At 42.4% G+C, this 25021-nt stretch overlaps 2 protein-coding genes across 2 annotated transcripts in view; one reads left to right on the top strand and one right to left on the bottom strand.

Moving 5' to 3' along the window:
- Positions 1 to 24274, top strand: part of BLVRA (biliverdin reductase A) — a 57775-nt gene extending 33501 nt beyond the window's left edge. Inside the window, exons 3-8 of the mRNA XM_082399893.1 lie at positions 818 to 939; positions 3922 to 4041; positions 5583 to 5680; positions 18194 to 18301; positions 20399 to 20570; positions 23913 to 24274. Coding sequence (XP_082256019.1) covers positions 818 to 939; positions 3922 to 4041; positions 5583 to 5680; positions 18194 to 18301; positions 20399 to 20570; positions 23913 to 24171 — 879 coding nt within the window. The 3' untranslated portion in view covers positions 24172 to 24274. The remainder of the gene's footprint in view (positions 1 to 817; positions 940 to 3921; positions 4042 to 5582; positions 5681 to 18193; positions 18302 to 20398; positions 20571 to 23912) is intronic.
- COA1 (cytochrome c oxidase assembly factor 1) overlaps positions 1 to 25021 on the bottom strand; it is a 240344-nt gene that overhangs the window by 153188 nt on the left and 62135 nt on the right. The window contains exon 7 of the mRNA XM_082399882.1: positions 16610 to 16712. Coding sequence (XP_082256008.1) covers positions 16610 to 16712 — 103 coding nt within the window. The remainder of the gene's footprint in view (positions 1 to 16609; positions 16713 to 25021) is intronic.

Here is a 25021-nt window from a genome sequence, read left to right as displayed (position 1 = left end):
AAGTCCTGGGCCAAGACTAGAGCAGTGGACGCAGGAAGAGGGGTGGACTCAGTGGGAAATGGTGACACCCAGATGACAAAGGTGAAAGAAAGGGGCTAGATGCTAGCGGCTAGGGAGACATTGGAGTTTCTATGCTTGGAGACGTCCAAGAAGAACTGGGTTTGAGGGATGTGTAGAGATAATTTTTATCAGTTTGGATTATAGTGAGTTGCTGTATAACTTGAAAAAGTCGACTTGATTTTTCATTGTAATACTGTACGCATCCAGCCTCCAGCAGTGTACCTGAATAATGAGTACGCTGCCACAGTAGGGTGGGAGTGACGTTGGTTGGAACCCAGAAAGCCATGGTGAGGAGTCTGAGTAAGGTGACTGTGTCTGGTACCCATGGGCCCTGTCTGCCCACATCTCACTGAGCAGCTGTGGCCTCTGAATGACTCCCCGCTGTATCAGATTCGCACGTCCACTGGAGGAGGGATTCGGGGAGGACAGAGGTGCCAGACTAGGGCTGGGTATGGCTTAAAGAGGAAGATCTCTCATCCTGGGGGAGGTGGCAGTAGAAGTGGAGAGCCTTTTCCATGGACGACACAGGTCAGAGCACCCACAGAAATGTTCTGGGGGGAGCTGACTTCTCTCCGAGCCCGCGTTTCAGGGAGCGTCTCATCCCCCCTTACCTGCTGCGGCTTCCTGTGTGTTCTGGGTTGGCTCCTTGCTTGCTTGTCTGGACCCTGACTGGTCCTGCCCACATGTCTTTGTTTTGCTGCGCTTTGCTAGACGCCTGGACCGTTTCTAAACCCCACCTTGATCCCTTGCGTTTCAGCCCGAGAGGAAGTTTGGCGTGGTGGTGGTTGGCATCGGCAGAGCTGGCTCGGTGCGGATCCGGGACTTGCGGAATCCACACGCCTCCTCGGCGTACCTGAACCTGATTGGCTTCGTGTCCAGGTGGCTTTGCTTTGTGCCTTGTAATTCACGGGAAGCCCGGTGAGATGGATTAGGCCTCGGGCCACGCAGCTCCTCCAGACCCGGGAGAGAGCGAGCCAGCTCCAGGGTCATTCCAGGGAACCGTGCAGGGTCAGCCCCACAAGATCACAAGTTTGGACGGGTCTGGGAACTGACGAGTAACTAGACCTGCAGCTGGGATGTACAGTGAGTGTGACCACGCTCAGCTCCTCCGCAGAGGGGACTGCGGGCAGAGGTAGGGAAGATGAGCACAGGGCCTGACGGTTACTGAAGCGGCACAGTGAACACATGGGGGTCGGCCTGAATGAAAGCTTTAGCTGTGATACATCAGTTACCATGTAACTGTCACATCAGTTACCATGACAGCCATCCATGCAGGGCCCTGGGCTTTCCAAGCCTGACCAACTATTTGACGTAGATGTCAACCCACTTGCCAGGTAAAGAAGCTGAGCCACAGAGAGGGTAAGTAATTTGCCTGAGGTCACACAGCTGGAAAAATCTAAGAACTAGACGTCAGCGCAGGTCTGTCTGATTCCAAAGCCCATCTTTTAAACACCATGTGTTCTTTTCCCCTTTGATAATTCTGAGCCCCGCTTTTAAGGAGTATCATTTATCTCCTGTAACTCAAAACCAAACTTTTCAGCGCGTTTCTTCTTCTCTGCCCCACCCTCAGCTCCTTCCTCCACCCCGACCACTTCCTCACATACACACCATTCACCAAACTAACGCCCTGTAACATCACTTATCAATAAGTCATTGGGAACTAGAGGTAGGCCCTGTGTCGGCAGGTGATGCGGCAGAGAGCAAGTCAGGCACGTCTCTGCTTCCTAGTGCTTTAGAGAAATCAACTAAATATCAATACTTAAACAGAGCGTAAGTAACTATCCTGACGGTCCGCGTAGAAGTTCTCTCAAATTTTAATTTATGGGACCTGCTTTCTTCCAATTTGTCTGTCTCGAAACCTGGCCCTTCCTTAAGGATTTAAAGTGGCGGCACTAAGGTGACCCAGAAGTGCTGGGAATCTGCCCTTGGTCAGTCTTCCCCTCCCAGTAAGATTCTAAGGGAGGGCTTCCCTGGTGGCACAGTGATTAAGAATCCTCCTGCCAATGCAGGGGACACGGGTTCAAGCCCTGGTCCGGGAAGATCCCACATGCCGCGGAGCAACTAAGCCCGTGTGCCACAACTACTGAGCCCGCGCACCTAGAGCCTGTGCTCTGCAGCAAAAGAAGCCACCACAATGGGAAGCTCGCACACCACAACAAAGAGTAGCCCCTGCTCGCCACAACTAGAGGAAGCCCACGGGCAGCAACAAAGACCCAACACAGCCAAAAATAAATTAATTAATTAATTTTTTAAAAAAGATTCTGAGGGAGCAGCACAGATGGGAGGCTTGACAGGACGATTAGCCGGCACCGCTCCTCCTGCCGCTCCCCTGCCGGCAGCTGGGATCCTGCACGACACGGGCTCCAGGCTGAAGTGGGGCCTCTGCTCCCCCTGCACCCCCGCCCTTGGCAGCTGGCGCTGTAACTGCTGCAGCGGGAATGCCGACCCTACCCAGGTCCCTCGGGAGGACAGCCAGCTCACCCCCATCCCTGCTTTACTGCACCCCTGCTGCTATTACACTGTCCCCTTCTCACGTGCCCTGTTCCTCACGACCTCCCTGCTAAGTCCTATCACCTCCCCGGGAAGCCTCTCCTGAAAGCCTGAAACTTGGGGTTCCTTGCCTTCTTGACCCTTCACCTGTACCCCCGGCACGGCATTCCTCCTGTTGGTCTCGTGTTGTTGCTATAGGTGTGTACGTGTCTTCCTCCCTCTAGCTGACTTGTTGCTATAGGTGTGTACGTGTCTTCCTCCCTCTAGCTGACTTGTTGCTATAGGTGTGTACGTGTCTTCCTCCCTCTAGCTGACTTGTTGCTATAGGTGTGTACGTGTCTTCCTCCCTCTAGCTGACTCGTTGCTATAGGTGTGTACGTGTCTTCCTCCCTCTAGCTGACTGAGCTCACTGGAAGCTGAGGACTTTGGTCCGCTCCGCACATACTCCCTACAGGGCAGGCACACAGGAGACGAGCAGGGAGCTCTGGTCAGACTGAGCCGTGTAGGTCGGTGGTCCCCACGGGAAGAAACCCGCCGTAATGTCCTGCCGCAGCCCCGCTTCTCCAGACGCCCTCTGGCTGCTGCTCGGGTGGAGCTCTGAGCCGGCCCGAGCCTCCTGCCGGCTGCCGCGTCTCCTGTGTGGCAGCCGCCGTTGGAGGACTGGCCCTCTCCAGCCCCCGCTCTGGGGCAGTGCGCAGACAGCCGGGGCTCTCGGCTCTCCTAAGGCAGCGGTCCTCCTGAACGTGCAGGAGCCGGAAGGCTCAGCTCCTGTCCTGCCTCTGCTGCTCGTTAGCCGTGGAGCCCCTGCCTCTCTGGGCTTTGTCAGCTCGGCTGTAAGTGAGGCAGTGGCACCCACCTTCCACTTGACCATCACAGGCCACGATGAACATGAAGGAGCTTGAAGTCACACGGCCCTTTGCCCCTTAAAGGTGTTAGTGTCTTGGATTTGGATTAGGTTAGGCAGTCCTGGTGTCTGGCCAAGTGCTTGAAGTTGGCTGGGACCGTGGAGATCGTGTCTCATGACATTACAGGAGACCAGTTCTTTTTATCTTAGAGATGAAGTAATGCAAAGAGTCCCATGTCATATGGGCTGTTAGCGGTGGTGTCGGCACTCGACGCCAGGTCCCCGACTTCACCCCAGAGGCTGTGTTTCTCGCTGCGTGCTGAAAAATGCCCTGGAAGTGGGAGGCAGGAGGTTCATCGCTTCATTTCCAGAAGTCGATCACCAGGACATTGTTGGGAGATGGGGAGAAGGATGGCACTCATGTTTTCTCAGCCGATGTTTTCTCAGAGATGAGAAAACATGTTCTCAGAACATGTTTTCTCAGTTCTGCCTACTTTGAGCTCCACCTGTCTGTTCCTCTCAAATAGACGAAAGCTGGGAAGCACTGATGGGGTGCCGCAGATTTCTTTGGAAGATGCTCTTTCCAGTCAAGAGGTTGAGGTTGCTTATATCTGCAGTGAGAGCTCCAGCCACGAAGACTACATCAGGTGGGTGTTCAAGTCCTTGCGTTGCACAGGAGTGCGGGACGATAAAAATGCCTGGGCAGGCTGACATCTAGCAAAGGGGTCTTAATTATTGATGGGAAGACTACATTGGATCCATGACCTTTAAAAATTGTCAAAATGTGAACTCTCACTCTGGGTTATAAATGTATAAGGACATGAAAAATATTGTAGAACTAATATTTATTTAGTACACCATAATTTAAAACATTAAAAACATTAACAATTAAAGTATCTTATTTCTTTGTAAAAAACTTATTGAGTGTGGTTTGAACAGTGCCTGCCTTTTTCTGGTGGTTTAACTTAGCCACCATCTTTTCTGTGCCTTAGGAGAATTGCCATAGTCCTTTCAGTTCCCAACATTTTATCCTTTGCCCTTTCAACAACATGAGATCTCTGAGAAGGTCTCTAGGAGTTGCTTTAATATGAAGAGTTTTTGCCACGAGATGAGTAAGGAGATAGTGGTGGCATCAGGGTGGGGAGATCGCATTATTATTCATAGAGCAGGAGAAGTGAAGTGTTCCCCCGCCCCACCTCTGAATGCAGAGCCTAGAGCCCTCCAAGCATTTGGTAGGACTGAGCCTGGAAGGAGGAGCCCCACTCAGGACCTGGCAGTTGACAAGGCAGGGCCAGCCGCCCCCAGAATCTCAGCTTCCCTTCTGGGTCCTTACCTTAAACTACAGCTGCTTCCACCACGCCGTTCCCCAGAATCAGCTGCTCCCTGTTTATCAGGCCCACTCTAAGTGTGGCCAGAAACACCTTTCTGTGGTTCCCCTTAAGCTTCTGTGGCACCAGAGGGTATGTCCTTAACAAAGTGATCACGTAATTCCCATGCTTATCAATGTTTGTTTCCTGGAATATCTAGAGAATAAAAGCCAGACTTCTGAGCACAGCACTGTGTGTCCTTTACATCAGGCTCCCAGCTACTTTTAGGACCTAGTTTTCCCTCCACTCCCCGTAGCCCACTCCCCTGCCATGCTGAAATGCTGAAATTCACACCACGTCCCAGTGGACAAAGCCCCGTAAACACCCAAGCGCCCTGCATGTGCCGCTCAGAGTACAACATCCCCGTCCCCTGGCACCTGGAAAATGCCTGTTGATACTTCAAGACCCGGTTCAGAGCCTTAGGGAAGTCTTTTCCGATTGCCTCAGGCAGAGCCGGCTGCCATGGGTTTTTATTTACAGCTGTCATATGGTACTAGGCAATTTCCCTGCTAACATGGCTGTATTTCTCCTCCAGAGTAACTGGTACATAGTAGCTGGTTGAATACGTGAGTAGACGAATGGGTGAGTGTTCAAATGAACACATGACTAGAAAGCCTTTCTCTTACCGCTTAGTAGAAAATCACGTGAGACGCAGTTCATCCTCCTCATCCTCTGGCCCTGACTCTCACCCGTGTTTCGTCATGACACATTTACATGGAGACTTTTGTGCATTTATAACATTCTGTTCTCTGTCATTCGGGGCACTTAAGTGAAGTTTAATTGAAGTGCATTTTCTCTGTATTTATCCCTTTTTTCCAAAGACAGTTCCTAAACGCTGGCAAGCACGTCCTTGTGGAATACCCCATGACACTGTCTTGGGCAGCAGCTACGGAACTGTGGGCACTGGCTGAGCAGAAAGGTGACGTATGTTCTGTGCATCTAGAGCACAGACCCTCTTCCTAAGAATTCCTGCCTCTAAGATTTCTGTGGTACCATCTTTATGCCTTTAAAACTTAACCCCATGTCAGATATGTTACTGGTCCCATGGGCTCCCACACTGCCACCCCACACCCCATACTGTAGGCACGTAAAGGGGGCGTGTGTGGAGGGCCCACAGGGCAGAGGGATGGGTGGGAATTTGCAAACTTTTGTTCAAGACTTAGCTTCTTTTACTCTAATGAAAAGTATGAATTAGCTTCCACCTATGCTAGTGTTATAGATTATGTATTATTAATATTTATATATTATTTTATATAATAATGTATATAATTATATTTCATTTTGGTTTTATTCATGTGATAGTTGTATTGCTAATGCAAAAATGCCCAGATCAGGGTAATTGATTGTCTTATGTGCATAGTTTGTAGTTTTCATTGTTTCTCAAGAGGAACACTGTTTATTAAATATTTATTATATGCCAGGAACTTGAAAACTCTGCTAAACACTTCATATGTTATTTTGCTTAATTCTCTTAGAAATCCTTGGAGGTAGGTATTTTCTCTAGCTTATGTATAGAAATCCATGGCTCAGAGAAGTTAAAAAATTGTGCCAGAAATGGGGTATAACCTTTAAAAATTACGAATCTCTATATTGTATACCTGTAACTTATGTAATATTGTACATCTACTATACTTCAAAAAAAATTTTTGCGCCAGATCACAAAGCTAGTAATATGACCACTAAATGGGAGATGGAGATTTGGTTTCAATCTCTCTGGGCTCTGAAGTCCACATTTCATTCCTCTGAGCCATGCCGCCCTCCAGAGATTTTTCTGTTTTTATGGTAACTGGACAAGTCCCTCTACGGGGGGCAATTAGAACTAACTAGAATGTTTAGGGATTAATGGAGCTAGTTAAATGAAGTTTAAGTCAAAAACTCTCTCTGTTTCAACATTTGCTATTTTAAATCTTTAAAATATGAACAAAGTATGGTGAATGAAAATCACCAAAGAAAGGACCTTGTCCTTTATCACCAGTATAGACAGATCACACTACTGGAACTCTTGATTGCCTTTCTCTAGTACTAGGCCTTGCTGCTGTAGGACAGAGCCCATCTTCCCTCTCTGTAGCCCCAACAGCTAAAGCTAAACACTGCCCAGAATTTAGTAGGCCTTCAGTAGATGTTTGTCGAATGAAAAGATGGATGAATGACTACTGATGTGAACAAGAGGTTGGGGAGCTCTGGGGCCATCACCTTTGTATAGTATTTCTCATGGCACAAACGTCCCTGGACAGAGTACAAGATGCCAAAGATTTCTTGCTAATTGCAAAGGAAAAAAATGTCCTTTTACAATGAAGAGCTGTACTGTTACCATCCTAACCAAGTGATTGCTAATCTGGGTAAGAATGACATCACAAGCCATCTGGTGGGATGTGCGTAGCATCAATCCTGTAACTGAGATTTTAACCAAACTTCTCACTTCACAAGAAATACAGGGATGAAGGAACAAATTAAATGACAGCAAAAAAGATTAAGTGAATAGAATGTGGAACACTTTACAAGATAACAGACTAAGTGTCTTCAGGAAGATAATGTCGTGTGCATAGTGACTTCCTTCCAAAGAGCACAAGATGGAAAGAAGGGGAAAAAGAGTTAACTCTACACTAGAGAAACCAAACACTATGCCTCAGCCAGATGATTGAGGTCAGTGTGAACAATGATAAGTTATGTTAATAGGATGTACTTGTTGACTGAAAACAAGTAGACTGCCACTTATTTCTCCAGCAAAGATGAGTTTATTCAGAATCAGCAGAGAATTATAATTCAAGGTCTGCAACCGTGGCGAGCCACATGCAAATCCCTGCACAGCAAGGGCAGGAGAACACTTTGATAGGGAAAAGGAAGTTTGTGGGGGGAATAGTAAGCAAAGAGTCCGTGGCTTTTCATTGGCTGAGTCCTTGCCAGGACAGAAGAGGAGTCGTCTTCTTCCTGTGGGGCTCTACTATCATCGCAGGGTATGGGAGCTCCCTGTGCTGGTCTCCCAACTCTATTTAATGGAGTTTCTGTTTATTAATGTCTTATGTACACTCAATATAATGTGATGACAATGGCCCATTATTTCTGTAGTTTTCCTGTCCAAAACACATAACCCCAGTCTAACCATGAGAAAAACATCAGAAAAATCCCAGCTGAGGGGCATTCTACAAAATACCTAAACAGTACTCTTCAGAACTATCAAGGTCATTAAAAAACAAGGAGATTTTGAGAAACTTTCTAACCTAAGAAGGGCCTCAGAAGACATGATGACTAAATGTAACTGAAACACAAGGAGCACATTAGGTTAAAACTATAGAAAACTGAATCAAATATGGACTTACTGTTTTAAAAATGAGAAACAAAATATTGTTACATTGGAGCCTGGTAATTAGCTCCTTAAGCAAGCAGAATCTGGATGGCTTGCTTACAGATCATGAATGGCTTTGAAAAAGAGAAAAGCCCTTAACACCAAGAATGACCCTTGTTCTCTAGGCAAGTATTCATAACTTATACTAGAATATTCATTAAGCAGTGTTTACATGATACTTATCACTATGTACGAGATACTGTCCTTGATAATAGGGGATAACAAAAAGATGACCCTTGCCCTTGAGGAGCCCACAGTGTCAAATGTTCACAGCTAGCAGTATTAACTTAACCTGCTGAAAGTGAATTGAAACAGTAATTATAGCAATTACACTGTAGCACAGGAAGGAATAATCTTATTCAGTTCAGCATACCTAATGTTATATCATTTTGGACGGCAAGAGTTATGGATAATTTGGGAGTGATGTCAGCAAGGTGGTGGACTAAGAAGCCTCAGAAGAACCTCATTCCCCACAGAGACACCAACTTAACAACAATATATAGACCAAAATACCTTAGCAAGTACTCCAGAAATCAATTAAGTGGTTGCAGTACCCCCAGGCAAGCACAGAGCCAAGAAGAGCTGCATTGAAGTGGGTAAGAAAATTCATTGCATTTGCTCACCATAGCCCTTCCCCTTCTAATTCTTAGATTAGAAGAATCTAAGGGGGGGAAAGGAAGGAGTGGAACATGTGTCCAATGTTCTGGCTTTTCAAGGGCTGCTTAAAGGACTGATTTCTGTCTCTCCTGACTGGGAATGCTGAAGGAAACAGTAGTAGACACTGGATGCCAGGGTCAGGGCAGCTAAGAATGAAGTGAGCACTGTAGTTTGTTATAGCACCAGGGAGACTGCAGTACTTTGAACAGACACCACAGGGAGCAAGAGATTACAGGTTCTTGAGAACAGGGGCAAGCCTCTTTAACTTGGAAATTACATGTGCAAGCCCAAAGAAGATACATCTCCAGAAAAGGTTTGAGTGGCCTCCAGAATTTCTGGCCTGGCTGATTGGTGAAGGTCTTCCCCTGTACAAAGCAAGTCTATAAAGACTGAGAGAGGTGGCTGTTTTTTCAAATACTCAAATCTCAGTACAGGCGTATCTTGGAGATATTGCGGGTTCAGTTCCAGACCACAGCAATAAATTGAATATTGCAGTAAAGTGAGTCAAATGAATTTTTTGGTTTTCCAGTGCATATAAAAGTTATGTTTACACTGTACTATAGTCTATTAAGTGTGCAATATCATTATGTTAAAAAACAATGTACATACCTTGATTTTAAAATACTGTATTATTAAAAAGTGCTAACCATCATCTGACAAGGCAGGGTTGTCACAAACCTTCAATTAGTTAAAAATGCAATATCTGCACAGTGCAATAAAGCAAAGTGCAATAAAACGAGGTTTGCCTGTAAATGATTACAAGGAATACAAAGAAACAGGGACGTATAGCCCACTCAAAGGAATGAAATAAATCTGCAGAAACCAACCTTAAAGAAATGTAGATCCAAGAATTACCAAAATAACTGTCTAAAACAAAACACAGACAAGTAAATGAAATCAGGAAAACAGTGCATGAACAAAATGAAAATATATCAACAAAGAAATGTAAACTATAAAAAAGAACCAAACAGGACTTCCCTGGTGGCGCAGTGGTTAAGAATCCCCCTGCCAATGCAAGGGACACGGGTTCGAGCCCTGGTCTGGGAAGATCCCACATGCCACGGAGCAACTGGGCTCGTGCACCACAACTACGGAGCCTGTGCTCTAAGAGAGCCCATGAGCCACAACTACTGAATCCCATGCGCCTGGAGCCCGTGCTCCGCAACAAGAGAAGCCACCACAGTGAGAAGCCCGCACACCACAGCGAAGAGTAGCCCTCGCTCGCCGCAACTAGAGAGAGCCCGCATGCAGCAACAAAGACCCGATGCAGCCAAAAATAAATAAATAAATAAATAAATTTATTTTAAAAAAAAGAACCAAACAAATTCTGGAGCTGAAGAATAAAATAACTGAGTTGAAAAATTCACAAGAAGGGTTCAACAGCAAATTTGATCAGGCAGAAGAAAGAACTGGCAAACTTGAAGGTGGGTCATTTGAAATTTGAGTCAAAGGAGCAAAAAAAAAAGAAGAATGAAGAAAAGTGAAAAAGGGACCTCCCTGGCAATCCAGTGGTTAAGACTCCACACTTCCACTGCAGGGGGCGCAGGTTCGATCCCTGGTTGGGGAAACTAAGATCCCGCATGCCACGTGGCGTGGCCAAAAAAAAAAAATGAAGAAAACTTAAGGGACTTAAAGGACACCATCAAGCAGATCATTATATGCATTATGCAAGTCAGAGAAGGAGATGAGAGAGAGAAAGGGACAGAGAACTTATGTGAAGAAAGTATGGCCGAAAACTTCCTAAATTTGGGGGAGGAAATTCAAGACAATGAACTCCAACTAGAATAAATCCAGAGACCCACACCAAGACACACTGTTATAATGACAACTTGGAATAGAAAGAAACTACCTCATCATAATAAAGGCCATATATAAAAAGTCCACAGCTGATATACTAAATGGTAAAACACTGAAAGCTTTTCCTCCAAGATCAGGAAACAAGGTAAGGATGACCACTTTCACCACTTCTATTCAACATAGTACTGGAAGTTGCAGCCAGAGCAGGTAGGCAAGAAAAAGAATACCAGGCATCTAAATTAGAAAGTATAATACCCCAAAACAAAAACAAATTTTAACAAGTTACACATAATTTGGACATATCACTAGAGTTTAAATATTTAATGTAAAGGAGAAACATTTTAAGATGTATTAAAAGCTCTCCACAGAAAGAGAAAATAAATTTATGTTGTATTGCTTCTCTTGGTAGGGGGCAGAATTATAGAGATGGAGAGCTCATCTTCATATAAGAAAGAGTTTTCTAAGAACCATAACTGTTCTGACATATTTACCCAGGATGCCATAGAAAACAGTCCCAGCATTGGTTATCATATAGCTGACTAGCGCTTGGTTAAGGGTACTTTTTGCATTTTCAAATATCAGAAATGGAATGGAAAATCATATTTTTGTTTTCATGGACACATGTAAAATGAATCACTGTTGGCTCAGGGCATTGCATGGCCTGCTGTTCCTCTGTTTCTTCTCAGAATCAGTGTTTCTCCAGCCCCATCTGTCACCCCACCAATCAGATGGGATAGCTTGCCAAGTTTGACACATTTAATAACAAGTGAGACAACTTCTTCTAGCATTTGTATCAATGGTTAAACTAGTTACAAAGGAAGACCTCTATGACACAAGAAGTTCTGAGAAATGTCTTATTTCTTTTACAAAAGCAGCTCTGAATAGGCCAACACCAAAGCCATTGAAGAAACTGAATAATAATTCTGGTACTCATCTCACTAAATTAATTACCTTAATAAGTCCTTATCCTTTTGTAAATTGAGATATAATTTCCTTATGATAAATTCAGAGATTTTAAGTACAGAGTTAAATGAATTTGGACAGAGTATATACCCATGTAATTATTACTGCAGCCAAGATACAGAACATTTTTATTACTCCAGAAAGTTCCCTAGTGCCCCTTTCCTGTCGGTGACTTGTCCCCTCAGTGACATCGATTACCTACTACCAGACTTCCCTTCAGATTATCTCTCAGCTAGGATCTGAGACCATTCCTGTATTGCTGAATCATCAGTATAAACATCATGTCACATATATGCAAGGAAAAAAAAAAAAGCAAATAAAACAAAATCGTAACAGAGATTAGCTAGTAGAATTCTGGTTGGTTTTATTTTTTTCTTTATATTCTTCCACATTTTCTCAATTTTCTTCAATGACATGAATTTATATTTACACTTTAAAACTAAAAATAAATATAATTTTGTTTCTACCATATGATCACAACCATGAAAAATAATTCACAGCAGAATAACAAGAAAGAAGGAAATATACCAATATATCTTAGTAGTGGTTCTTTCTGGTAAATAGGATCATGGGTATTTTTATTTCTTCTAATTTTCCCCCCAAATTTAAAAACACTTATTTATTATTTCTGAGATACGCAAAACACCCTATTTCAAAAGATGAGGCCAGAAATGTTTCTTTGAGAATTTCATAATATACTGCTTATGTCAGAAAGCTGCTGAAATCATGTTTGAGGAAATAAATGAGTCGAGAATTCAAGTCTATTAATTGCAAGTTGCCTTTTCATTTTCTCCTAAGAAGTTATATCTTATTTCATAATCCATGACTGTTTCTGGCTTGCTGTCATATTTTTGGTGCTATAACTATTTATTTGGTTTGGTTTTTTTTTTTTTTTTGAAGATTATGTTGAAATAACCTCAAACTTATAGAAGAGTTGTGAATACAGTACAGAGAACTCTTTTTTTCTTGAGAGTCATTTGAGAGTAAATTGCCAACCTCATCCCCCAATAATTTCATGTGTATATCCTGCAAATAAAAACAGTCTCTAGATAACCACATACAACCATCAAAATCAGGAACTGTTACCAAGACACATTTTAACCAAGCTCACAAAAATCAAAGACAAAGAGAGAACTTTGAAAGCAGTGAGAGGAAGAAGACTCATCACACACAAGGGAATCCTGATAAGGCTGTAAGCAGATTCTTCAGAAATCTTGCAGGCCAGGAGAGAGTAGGCTGATATATTCAACGTGCTCAAATTGTTCTTCAGAAATGAAGGAGAAATAAAGACTTTCCCAGACAAATAAAAGGAGAAAGAATTTATCGCCACTGGACCTGCCTGAAACTATGTTAACTAGTAACATGAAAATATATGAAAGTGTGAAATTCAGTGCTAAATGTAAATACTAGGTTGGCCAAAATGTTCGTTCGGGTTTTCTGTAACATCTTATGGAAAAACCCAAACAAACTTTTTTGACCAACCCAATATATAGTCAAATTCAAAATACTCTATTACTGCAATGGTGGTGTGTAGATCACTTTGAACTCTAGTATATAGGTTAAAAGACAAAAGTATTAAAAGTATAGCTACAATATTTTATTAATGGACACACAAGATTAAAATACATAAATTGGGACACCAATAGCATAACTCGTTGGGGGGAGGCAAGTAAATATGTAGAATTTTTAAATGCAATTGAAGTTATGTTACTGTCAGCTTAAAATGGACTGTTATAACTATAAGTTGTATTACAGAAGCCTCATGGTACTGTTAGTACCACCAAGGAAAAAAATGATAAAGAGAAAAGAATCAAAGGATACCATGACCAAAAACCATCAACTCATAAAGAAAGACAGTGAGGGACTTCCCTGGTGGCGCAATGGTTGAGAATCCACCTGCCAATGCAGGGAACATGGGTTCGAGCCCTGGTCTGGGAAGATCCCACATGCCACGGAGCAACTAAGCCCATGTGCCACAACTACTGAGCTTGTGCTCTGGAGCCTGTGAGCCACAACTACTGAGCCCATGTGCCACAACTACTGAAGCCCGTGCATCTAGAGCCTGTGCTGTACAACAAGAGAAGCCACTGCAATGAGAAGCCTGTGCACTGCAACAAAGAGTAGCCCCTGCTCGTCGCAACTAGAGAAAGCCCATGCGTAGCAACGAAAACCCAGTGCAGCCAAAAATAAATATATAATTAAAAAATAAATAAAAAGAAAGACAGTGAGAGGAACAAAGGAACTATAAAACAGTCAGAAAGCAGGTAACAAAATGTCAATAAGTTCTTACCTATCAGTAATTACTCTAAATGTAAATAGTTTAAATTCTCCAATTAAAAGACAAAGAGTATCTCAATTCATAAATAAGACTCAACTATATGCTGCCTACAGAAGACTCACTTATGCTTTAAGGACACTCATAGGCCAAAAGTGGAGGGATGAAAAAATATTTCATGTGGATGGAAAAATACTCTGCAAATGGAAACCAAAAGAGAGCAGGTGTAGCATATCACACAAAATAGACTTAAAGTCAAAAGCTGTAACGAGAAAAAGAAGGTCATTATATAATAAAGGGATCAATTCCTTAAGAGGATATAAAAATTGAAAATATGTATGCTCCCAGTATTGGAGTACCTAAACAGATCTGAAGATAAAAATAGGCAGCAATGCAATAATAGTAGGGGACTTCAATACCCTGCTCTCAACAATGGATAAAATATCCAGACAGAAATATGTTGTGAACTAATGAATTTGAACTACACTTTAGACCAAGTTGCCTTACAGACGTATACAGAACATTCCAACCAATAGCAACAGAACACACATTCTTCTCAAGTGCACATGGAACATTCTCCAGGATGCATCATATGTTAGGTCAGAAAACAAATTTAATAAGATTAAAATCTTATTAAGTATCTTTTCTGACTACATGGTATAAAATTAGAAGTCAGTAATGGGAGGAAAGCTGAAAAATTCACCTATATATGGATTAAACAACACATTCTGAAAAAACAATGGATCAAGGGTAAATGTTTTAAAATTTTTTAGGTGAATGAAAATAGAAACACAAATACAGAAATTGATGGGATTCAGCAAAAGCATTTCTAAGAGAGTAGTTTACAGTGATAAACACCTACATTAAGAAAAAAGAAAGCACTCAAACAACCTAACTTTACATCTCAAGGAAATAGAAAAGGAAGAACAAACTTAGTTGATGGGGAGAAATAATAAAGATTAGAGCAGAAATAAATGAAATAGAGACTAGAAAGACAATAGAAAAGATCAATGAAACTAAGTTGGCTTTTTGAAAAGATAAAATTGACAAATCTTCAGCTAGACTTACCAAGAAAAAAGGGAAATGACTCAAATTAATAAAATTATAAATGAGGAAGGAGACATTTTAACTGATACCACAGAAATACAAAGAATCATAAGAGACTATGAACAATTTATGCCAACAGATTAGATAATTTAGGAGAAATGGATAAATTCCTAAAAACACACAACTTACCATGACTGAATCATGAAGTAAAAGAAAAACTGAGCAGACCAATAACAAGCAAGGGGATTAGGAGATTGAATAAATAATCAAAAACCTCCAAACATATAAAATCCAGATGGCTTCACAGATGAATTCTACCAAACATTTAAAGAAGAATTAATAACAATCCTTCTCAAACTCTTTCAAAAACTTGAAGAGGAAGGAACACTTTCTAACTCATTTTATGTGGCCAACATTACCCTGATACCAAGCCAAGCAAAGACACTACAAGAAAAGAAAATTACAGGCTGCTGTCCATGATGAACATAGATGCAAAAATTTGCATTAAATTCAAGAGCACATTAAAAGGATCATACACCATGATCTAGTGGGATTCGTCCCTGGGTTGCAAAGATGGCCCAACATATGTAAATCAATAAATGTGATATACCACATTAACAAAGTGAAAGATAAATATATGATCATCTCAATAGATGCAGAAAAAGCACTTGGCAGAGTTCAACATCCATTTGTGATAAAACCTCTCAACAGATTAGGTGTAGAAGGAATGTTTCTCAACATAACAAAGATGATATAGAGAACCCCACAGATAACATCATAATAGTGAAAAGTTAAAAGCCTTTCCTGTGAGATCAGGAACAAGACAAGGATGCCCATAATAACCACTGTGTGCTATTTAACATAGTAAACTGTAAGCTGAAGCCAGAGTAATTAGGCAAGAATAATAAATAAAAGGCATCCAAATTAGAAAGAAAATTAAAATTGTCTTTTTGCAGATGACATGATCTTATATGTAGAAAACCCTGAAGACTCCACTGAAAACTGTTAGAACTAATAAATGCAGTTAAGTTACAGAATACAAAATTACCGTACAGAAATCAGTTGCATTTCTATACACCAACAAAAAGTATCTGAAAGAGAAATTAAGAAAGAAATCTCATTTACAGTACCATCAAAAGCAATAAAATACTTAGGAATAAATTTAACAAAGGAGGTGAAAGACATGTACACTGAAAACTATAAGACACTGATGAAAGAGATTCAAGAAGACATGAATAATGGATAGATACCCTGTGTTCTTGAATTGGAAAGATTGGTATTGTTAAAATGTCCATACTATCCAAAGCAATCTACAGATTCAGTGTAGTCCATATCAAAATTCCAATGGCATTTTCCACAGAAATAGAAAATACTATCCTGAAATTTGTATGGAACCACAAAAGACTTTAAATTAAAAAAAGCATTCCTGAGATGAAAAACAAAGCTAGAGGCATCACACCACCTGATTTCAACCTATATTACAAAGCTGTAGTAATCCAAACAGTGTGGTACTGACATAAAAACAGGCACATAGATGAGTGGAACAGAATAAAGAGCCGTGCATAAACCTATGCATATACAGTCTACTGATTTTTGACACCAAGAACACACAGTGGGGAAAGGATAGTCTTCAATCAGTGGTGCTGGGAAAACTGGATGGCCACATGCAAAAGAATGAAACTGGACCCCTATCTTACAGCATTCACAAAAATTATCTTGAGATGTATCAAGGACAAATAGAGCTGTTTAAAAAAAAAAGGACTTACCTGAAACTGTAAAACTCTTAGAAGAAAACACAGGGAAAAATCCTTGACATTGGTCTTGGCAATGATTTCTTGGGTAAGACACCAAGCATACAGGAAATGAAAGCTGAAATAAACAAATAGGTCTGCATCAAACTAAAGAGCTTCCACACAGCAAAGGAAACAATCAATAAATTGATACTTTACAGAAGAGGGAAAGTATTTGCAAGCTATATATCTGATTAGGGGTTAATATCCAAAGTATAAAGAACTCAGAAAACTAATAGCCAAAAAGCAAATAATCCAATTAGAAAATGGGCAGAGGAACTAAATACACATATTTCCAAAGAAGACATTCAGATGGCCAACAGATATATGAAAAATTGCTCAACATCATTAATCATCAGGGAAATGCAAATCAAAACCACGAGATATCACCTCACACCTGTTAGAATTGGCTGTCATCAAAAAGACAAGAGACAAGTGTTGGCGAGGATATGGAGAAAAGAGAACTCTGGTGCACTGTTGGTGAGAATATCAGTTGGTGCAGACACTATGGAAAAGACTATGGTGAGTCTTCAAAACATTAAAAATAGGACTACCACATGATTCAGCAGTCCCACTCCTGGGTATATATCCAAAGGAATTGAAATCAGTATATTGAAGAGATACATGTACACCCAATTTCACTGCAGCATTATGCACGATAACCAAGAGATGGGAACAACCTAAATGTTCTTCCAGAGATGAAAAGGATAAAGAAAAATGTGGCTTATATATACAATGGAATATTATTCAGCCATGAGAAGGAAGGAAATCCTGCCAATTTGCTACAACATGAATGAACCTGGAGGGCATTATGCTAAGTGAAATAAGTCAGAGAAATACAAATACTGTATGGTTTCACTTATAGTGGAATCTAAAAAGAAAAAAAAGCCTGTTTCATAGAAACAGATTTGAATGGCAGTTGCCTTGGGCTGGGGGAAGGGGAAATAGGGCAATATAGGTCAAAGGGTACAAATTTTCAATTATAAGAAGAAGTTCTGAGGATCTAATGTACAACATGATTGTTATAGTTAATAATATGGAATTGTATACTTGAAAGTTGCTGAGAGTAGGTCTTAAGCATTCTTATCACACAAACACACAAAGAGTGAACTGTCAGGTGATGGACGTGTTAAGTGTCTTGATCTTGACAATCATTCCACAATGCAAATGTACATCAAAACAGCACATTGTACACTTTAAATATATAGTTATATCTGTCCATTACCCCTCAATTTTATTTTTTAATAACTTTTTCATAAAATTCATTAGGATTTTTATAAAGGTGGAAATAAATGTGTGTGTTCAGTCAGCCATCTTGAGTCCAAAGCATGGACGTAGGATTTTTGAGCAAATTAAAAATTTTTTTTAATATATATATTTTTTCATCGAAGTATAGTTGATTTACAATGTTGTGTTAGTTTCAGTTGTACAGCCAAGTGATTCAGTTATACATACATTCTCAATTTTTAAAAATGAAAAAAATACGAGGAAATTAACAGGATTTAGGATGACTGCCTTTTTTTTTTTTTTTTTTTTTAAACCCCATCCTTGTCGTGACAGGAAAAGTCTTGCATGAGGAGCACGTTGAACTCTTGATGGAGGAGTTTGCATTCCTGAAGAAAGAAGTGGTGGGGAAGGACCTGCTGAAAGGGTCTCTCCTCTTCACAGGTCAGCCCTTGGTGGGGTCACAGGTCATATGTAACTGGTGAGGCTGGTGGAGGGTTACTGGGTTCTTTCTGAGCTCTCTAGGATGTGAGCTTGGATTCATTTCTGCTAAAGACGTTCTGACTGAGGGCCGATTTAATTTTCCCATGCACCCACAGACAATAAAAATAATCTATTTTTCTTCTTTCCTCAAATGAGATCTGATTGCTCAGTGGGCCTTGGGGAAAACGTGTTAGAAATCTCAGGCACATTTATACTTTTGGCCCAATCGATTAGGTAGAATTTTCTCTCATGAAATCTTGACGAGTTGGAGATTATTTTTCCACAGGAGGTTAAAAATGAAAGCTCTCTTTGCAAAAGGACCTAGAAAAAGGTTCTTGGAGAAGAGAACATGTTTATACTTCTCTGTGCAGCAAGTAGAATATGCATAGACCCTTTCTTCCTCCAACAAGTTATCAGGACCTTGGCTGCGGCCAAGATATTTGATCTACTATAAATTCAGCTATTTACTTTATGTTGGTCATTCTTTGAGCACCTCCATTAGCAGAAGGAAATGAACAGCCTGGAGCCTCAAGGTCTGCCGTCTCCTTTGGGTGGACTCCTTGGATTTGTCTCCACCCTAAGGCATCTGGGCCACCTTTCCCGAGGGCTTTCTTTACAGAAAGGAAACCGACATTGTCAAGTGGTAAAACCATTCATCTGTTTGTGAGTTTCCAGAAAATATACAGTAGTGGAATCTCATTTCAAAATCCATCTGCAGGGACTTCCCTGGCGGTACAGTGGTTAGGACTCCGAGTTTCCACTGCGGGGGGGGCATGGGTTCAACCCCTGGTTGGGGAACTAAGATCCTGCATGCCATGTGGTGCAGCCAGAAAAAAAAAAAGAATGGCACAAAATCCATCTTCATCCTTTAAAATGATGATATAATGAGAGTTGTGGAGACAATAATAACCATTAGTCTGCACAAGGAACTGTGCTAAGTATGTGACATTATTTTATTTCATGTTAATTCACGTGATAATCCTATAAAGTGGGTATTTATTACCCCCATTATACAGATTTTTTAAAATGAGGCTCAGAGAGGTGAGTAGTTTCACAAAGTTGACCCAACAGTTAACGTGGCCGAGGCAGACAGACTGGAGCTCAGACCTGTAGCAGCTGTTCAGTCCTCTGCACAGAACGAGAGCGGACAGTAACCGGCCCAGAGGGAACCGCCTTTCCTTTGTAAGTTTCATGCTTAGGTCCTAGTGATTTGAAACCATGCTGTCTATGAAACTTACAAATCTCTGTTTTCTTTTATTTATCTTTTTATTTACTTTGTTTTCTTTAGCACATACTCATAATTATTAGTTGTTTTAAGTCAATATCAAAGTTATAAGAAACCTTTGGTTTAAAGAGCAGTGTAACAGATACGAAGTCTTATAAATCTAGGTTATGTTTAAAATTTAGGCCGGGAAGAGAGGGGAGCAGTATCTTGACCAGATTTCTCATACAGATACTCCTTGCAATATACTGTTGTACACGAGATTATGAAGACTGTGGAAACACTTAACGCTGTATCAGTTTTCTTGATATTGACTACTTTATAGGTATTACTGTTTTCTCCACAGCTGTCACAATTCCTTCACTCCCTTATCATTTACACAGACAGTTATATGGTATTTATAGGAATATAGGCTTGAGGGACTAAAATACGTTAATTCTTTTACTTCTTTAAGTCACTAACTGAAGGGGATATATATGTTTACATATGTGTGTGTGTGTGTGTGTGTGTGTGTGTGTGTGTGCTGTGTGCATACACACACACACACACACACGTTAGAAGCCTAAAACATTTTTATTACCCCGTGGGCCAGATGGACTGCAATTTCTAGTGAAATATTTTATTTTACCAACAAAGTGAATTTAAGAAACAGGAAAAAGGGGAGACGTTTTTATGCAAGTCTCCATCAGAATTAGTCATCTTGCACACCCCCGTCACAAGGTAGGTTGTGTGTCCTGATCACCCAGCCACATCTGTTCGCCCCCGTCACATCCCCCGTGCCCCCCAGCTGTCAGCCCCTCCCCTCCAGCCCCCGCCATGTCTGTGATTCCCCACAGCTGGCCCGCTGGAAGAAGAGCGGTTTGGCTTCCCTGCATTCAGCGGCATTTCTCGCCTGACCTGGCTGGTCTCCCTCTTTGGGGAGCTTTCTCTCGTGTCCGCCACTTTGGAAGAGCGAAAAGAAGATCAGTATATGAAGATGACCGTGTGCTTGGAGACGGAGAACAAAAGGTAGGTCATGAGAAGCTGCGAGGAGAAGGCAACATAAGGACATCCTCATGGGTTCACGAGGGAGAAGCTGGGGGACCCAGGGGCCTAGACCTGCACCTTCGACTCCCGAAGGGCCTTCTGCTTATGCCAGTGGGACGGGTGCTGGGATTTCACTTATGCTGCCCCATGCCATCCTCCCAGCAGCCCTGTAAGGTTAAGAGAAGCTTACAGATTTGAGCCGGCTGTCTAAGCCACACAAGTGAGCAGTATCCGGTTATGTCTATGGCCTGAATTGTTTCCAGCATTTTATGGTGAAAGATTCAGCCATTGGTGAGTTGAAAGAATTTTGCAGTGAGCATCCAGCCAGCTACCCAGATCCTGCCATTAACATTGTACTCTGCTTGCTTATCACATGCCCAACTATTTCTCAGCTTTACCACCACATCATATGTCATAGTGTTCCCAAAATGTTGATTCTTTATTTTTCATACCAAGTCTTTTATTATTTAAAAATGTTCAAGAGACTTTAAAATGGCCCAAAGACCCAAAGATGTTCGTGTCAAATATAAGCTCACACTGAGGTGGGGTCTGATGGTTCCTCCATTGCTAAAGCCTCCGTTTGATCCTGGTTCATGACACACCCTGATAATTCTTCTAGGTGGGTAGTGGTGATACCCTCTGATTCCCAGCATCTTCCATAAATGGCCATCAGTCCCCTAATGACGAGAAATGCAATCCCAGAAATAATACGCTTGCAGATTCTACTTGAATGTCCTTCCTGTATTATTTTTCGAAACCAAGTCCTCTACTCATCCATCTGGGAGGCTGAGATAATGATGAGTCCCATCTGACAGTAAATGTAGATCTTTCACCAGCAAACACCCTTCAAGATAAAATGCCTCTTACCAAGTCTTTTTAAACATAAGGAGCCTCTGCGAGTCGTTTGCCGACACAGTTTCTTAAGTTATAGCTGCCTTCCAACAACCTAGTGGAACAGAGCAGAACCTCAGCAGAGGCTGGGGAGGAGGGCAGACATGACCTTGAAAGGTCACAATAAAAGGACCAGCAAGACCAGGATCACTGCTTGAATCCCGGGTGTACAAGTGCCAGTATTTGCTAACATTTACTGAGTTCTTACCAGGTGCCAGGGCCTAGTCCTTTTATAAGGATTTTCTCATACAATCTTTATACCAACTCTCTGGAGTGGGCATTATTATGATTATTATTATGATCACCTAGGAAACTATGAGGCTCAGAGAGGTTAAGAAACTTGCTAAGGGCACACAGCTAACAAGTGATTGTGTGAGAATCACGCTCAGGCAGCCTGTCTCTGGTCCCCAGATGGTCACACCTTCTCCACAGAAATGCACAGAAAGGGCACGAGAAGGGAATATTATTGAAAACATGCCAGGCCTTGTCTTTACTTCGTCCTAGTCCTCACCTGTCAACGAGGCTGGGTATCATTAGCCTCAGGTCCCAGATTATCCAGGAAAACCCAGTGCAATTTACTCCCAAGCCTGTGTTCTTCCCATTTTACCAGCAGTTTTCAAACTTTGTAAAGAAAATAAGCATTAGAACACCTTTTCAACCCAAATCTATGTAGAAGAGGTACACGTTTCAGGCCTCCTGTTGAAGCCAGTTGGTAGGAGTGGTGCCAGAGCCAGGCGTGCCCTACCCCCCATGCCCTCGTCCTCCAGGGCAAATACTTTAAGTTTTTAGGACCACAAGATGAGGAAGTTATTCTGTCCACATCTCTCCTGATGGCTCCCCCTTTATGTACTTCAGATCTTTTCCTCTTAAACATTCACCCCACACTCTAATGTAGGTCTGGGTGAGCTGGTTGGCTGAAGGGGAGGGCTCCTTTACCCAGGTTGGAGGTACCCCTGAGCTTCCTACAGCACCCAAAACAATCTTAAGTGACCTGCTTGGGCCCCTTTCTTGCAACTCCGCACCGACACCATTAGCCATATTATGGCCCATCCCTCTAGAGGCAGAGAACAAACAAACCAAAGGTAGTTCCCCTTCGTTCCTTAGCCACGCTGATCTAGCCTGCCCACGCCAGGCCTGCCCCACTGCAGCCCACGGGGAGAGGAAGAGGGAATCCGAGGAATGGAGACAAGAGAAGGCCAGGGACCCTGATGCCTGCCCGGCATTGAACCCTTTCCCTATTCGCACTGAAAACTCCATTACTTAGCACGGCGGTCCAACCAGATTGCCTGTCCTTGACCCTGACTCTTCCCTGTAGGATAAGAATAAGGAGGGGAAAGCAAAGAAAAGTAGCCAGAGCCAGTCCTCTCATTCCTGAGACTTCGTTCCCAGAAGAAGGAAGGAAAACTATATATGTGTATATGTGTGAAGAGGTTGAATGCAGGATATCCATATTAAAGTTGGAAAGAGCTTGAATATTTGGCAATAATGAAATATTGAATGAATTATATAATCAGTTGTCCCCATGATATGCAGATAAAAATATAATAGCAGTGTCTGTAGGATCATAAAAATATTTTTAAATAAGTAAACATAATAAAAAATTAGTTATACTTGAGGATTTATATTCCATATACATATAGGCAAATATTTGAAAGGATTGTCTCAAACTGAAGATTATTTAGGCAAAAGAATTATGGATTTTCTTCCATCGGAAGTCCTTAAATCAATGCTGTATTGTTTTTAGAATACATTTTTGAAGAGCAGATTTTATATTTTTCCTGTCACATTATTCAGTGAAGCTTCTAACTTTACATCGAATCTGCTTAGATTTCTCTGTGTTTCATTAAGCAGATAACACAGCTTTTATCTACTGTAAAGACAGAAAAGATAAATCCGGAAAAAGAAGAAGCTTTAGCGGGGGTCTGTCCTATTTGAATTGTAGATTTTTGTGAGTGCTGACCTTGGCCTGAGGGGCAAATGTGAAATGGAAACAGGTGCTTTGTGAGTGGGCAGGCAGCATCTGGTCTTGGCATGTGCCTGGGGTCATAGACCCCTTTGAAAATGTGATGAAAGAACGCTAAGAATCCTTTCCCATAAAAATGCACATACACTTGGAAACAACAGTTTGCACAGGATCTCAGGTCTGGATCCTCCAGAGGGATCTGGTGAGATTCAGGGTAAAAACTCCTAAATAACAACCTGATAACACCAGAATCTTTGAATTCCCCTGCCTGGTGGCAAAATTGAACAAAGGACCTTTGGGCAGTAAAGTTGCCAACGATCACCCATGGCGTCTGGGAGGCTGGTGGAGGTTGGGATGCAGCAGCTGCGGGGAAAACGGGCACAAAGCGAGGACCTGGCACTGGGCACTCAGGTGCCAGCCCGCATCCGCGCGCCTCTGTGAAATTAACCCTGTGCCTCTTGCTTCCACAGCCCGTTGACGTGGATTGAAGAGAAGGCGCCTGGCCTAAAGCGAAACAGACATTTAAGCTTCCATTTCAAGTCTGGGTCCCTGGAGAATATGCCCAACGTAGGCGTCAATAAGAATATTTTCCTGAAGGATCAAAATATATTTGTCCAGAAACTCTTGGGCCAGTTCTCTCAAGAGGAGCTGGCTGGCGAGAAGAAACGCGTCCTGCACTGCCTGTGGCTGGCGGGAGAGATCCAGAAACGCTGCCGCTCGAAGAAGTGAAGGGAGGGGGCAACACGGCCCTGCCCAGACAAGACCCGAGCCTGATTTTTATCAAGAGTTGACCTTTATCTCTATTCTTACCATTAAACGTGTCTTGGGTAAACAGGATTCGCTTATTGTCACGAGCCACGTTGGGAGTGATACTTGGGTAGGGGCACACGTGGTGGGGATGAAAAGAGAACCACCCTTGGTTGAGCGGCACGGGATGCTTTAGATGTCCAGTTTCATTCACTTGTCCCAACGGCCCTGTCGGACGAGTATTACCAGGCTTGTTTTCCTTAGTATATTGAAAAAATCTTGTTTGAAGTCACCCAGATAGTAAATGGCAGAACCAGCCTTTAAATCCCACTCATGCGCTAAATCACTGCAAAACAGTTCCTGGAACCCTCCTTCCTGCCTTAAGGAATTTTATTTCGCCCCCACCGACTATCACTGGGCGACCGTGCCCCGTGCCCGGTGCTGGGGATCCTAAAAATGAATAAGGCATAGCCGCTGCCCTCAGTAACTCCCAGTGTCGGAAGGGAAGCGAGTCACACAAACTGGTCATTGTAACGTCGGAGGTTCAGGCTGTCCCTGGCCATCTGGAGGAGGGTTCAGGGAAGATGTCCAAACCAGGTCCTGATGATGAAGAGATCAGCTGTGTGAAGGTCAAAGAAGGGCTTTCCTGGCCGGGGGTGGGGGGCAGTATGAACAGAGAGAAGTAAGAAGCAGCCTGGCCAGTGCCCTGGGACAGTGTCGCTGGAGCACTGGGTCTGGAGTGGGGAGTCCCAGGGAGGCAGATCTGATGGTGGGGGGCCTTGTAGGCCAGGTGAAGAGCTGGGGTGTTGTTTATCAGGCTGTGCAGAGGCAC

The sequence above is a fragment of the Balaenoptera borealis genome (genome assembly GCF_965194805.1).
Source record: "Balaenoptera borealis genome assembly, chromosome: 7".
Classification (NCBI taxonomy): domain Eukaryota; kingdom Metazoa; phylum Chordata; class Mammalia; order Artiodactyla; family Balaenopteridae; genus Balaenoptera; species Balaenoptera borealis.
Note: the sequence above shows the minus strand (reverse complement) of the source record. Positions and strands in the feature narration are given on the sequence as shown.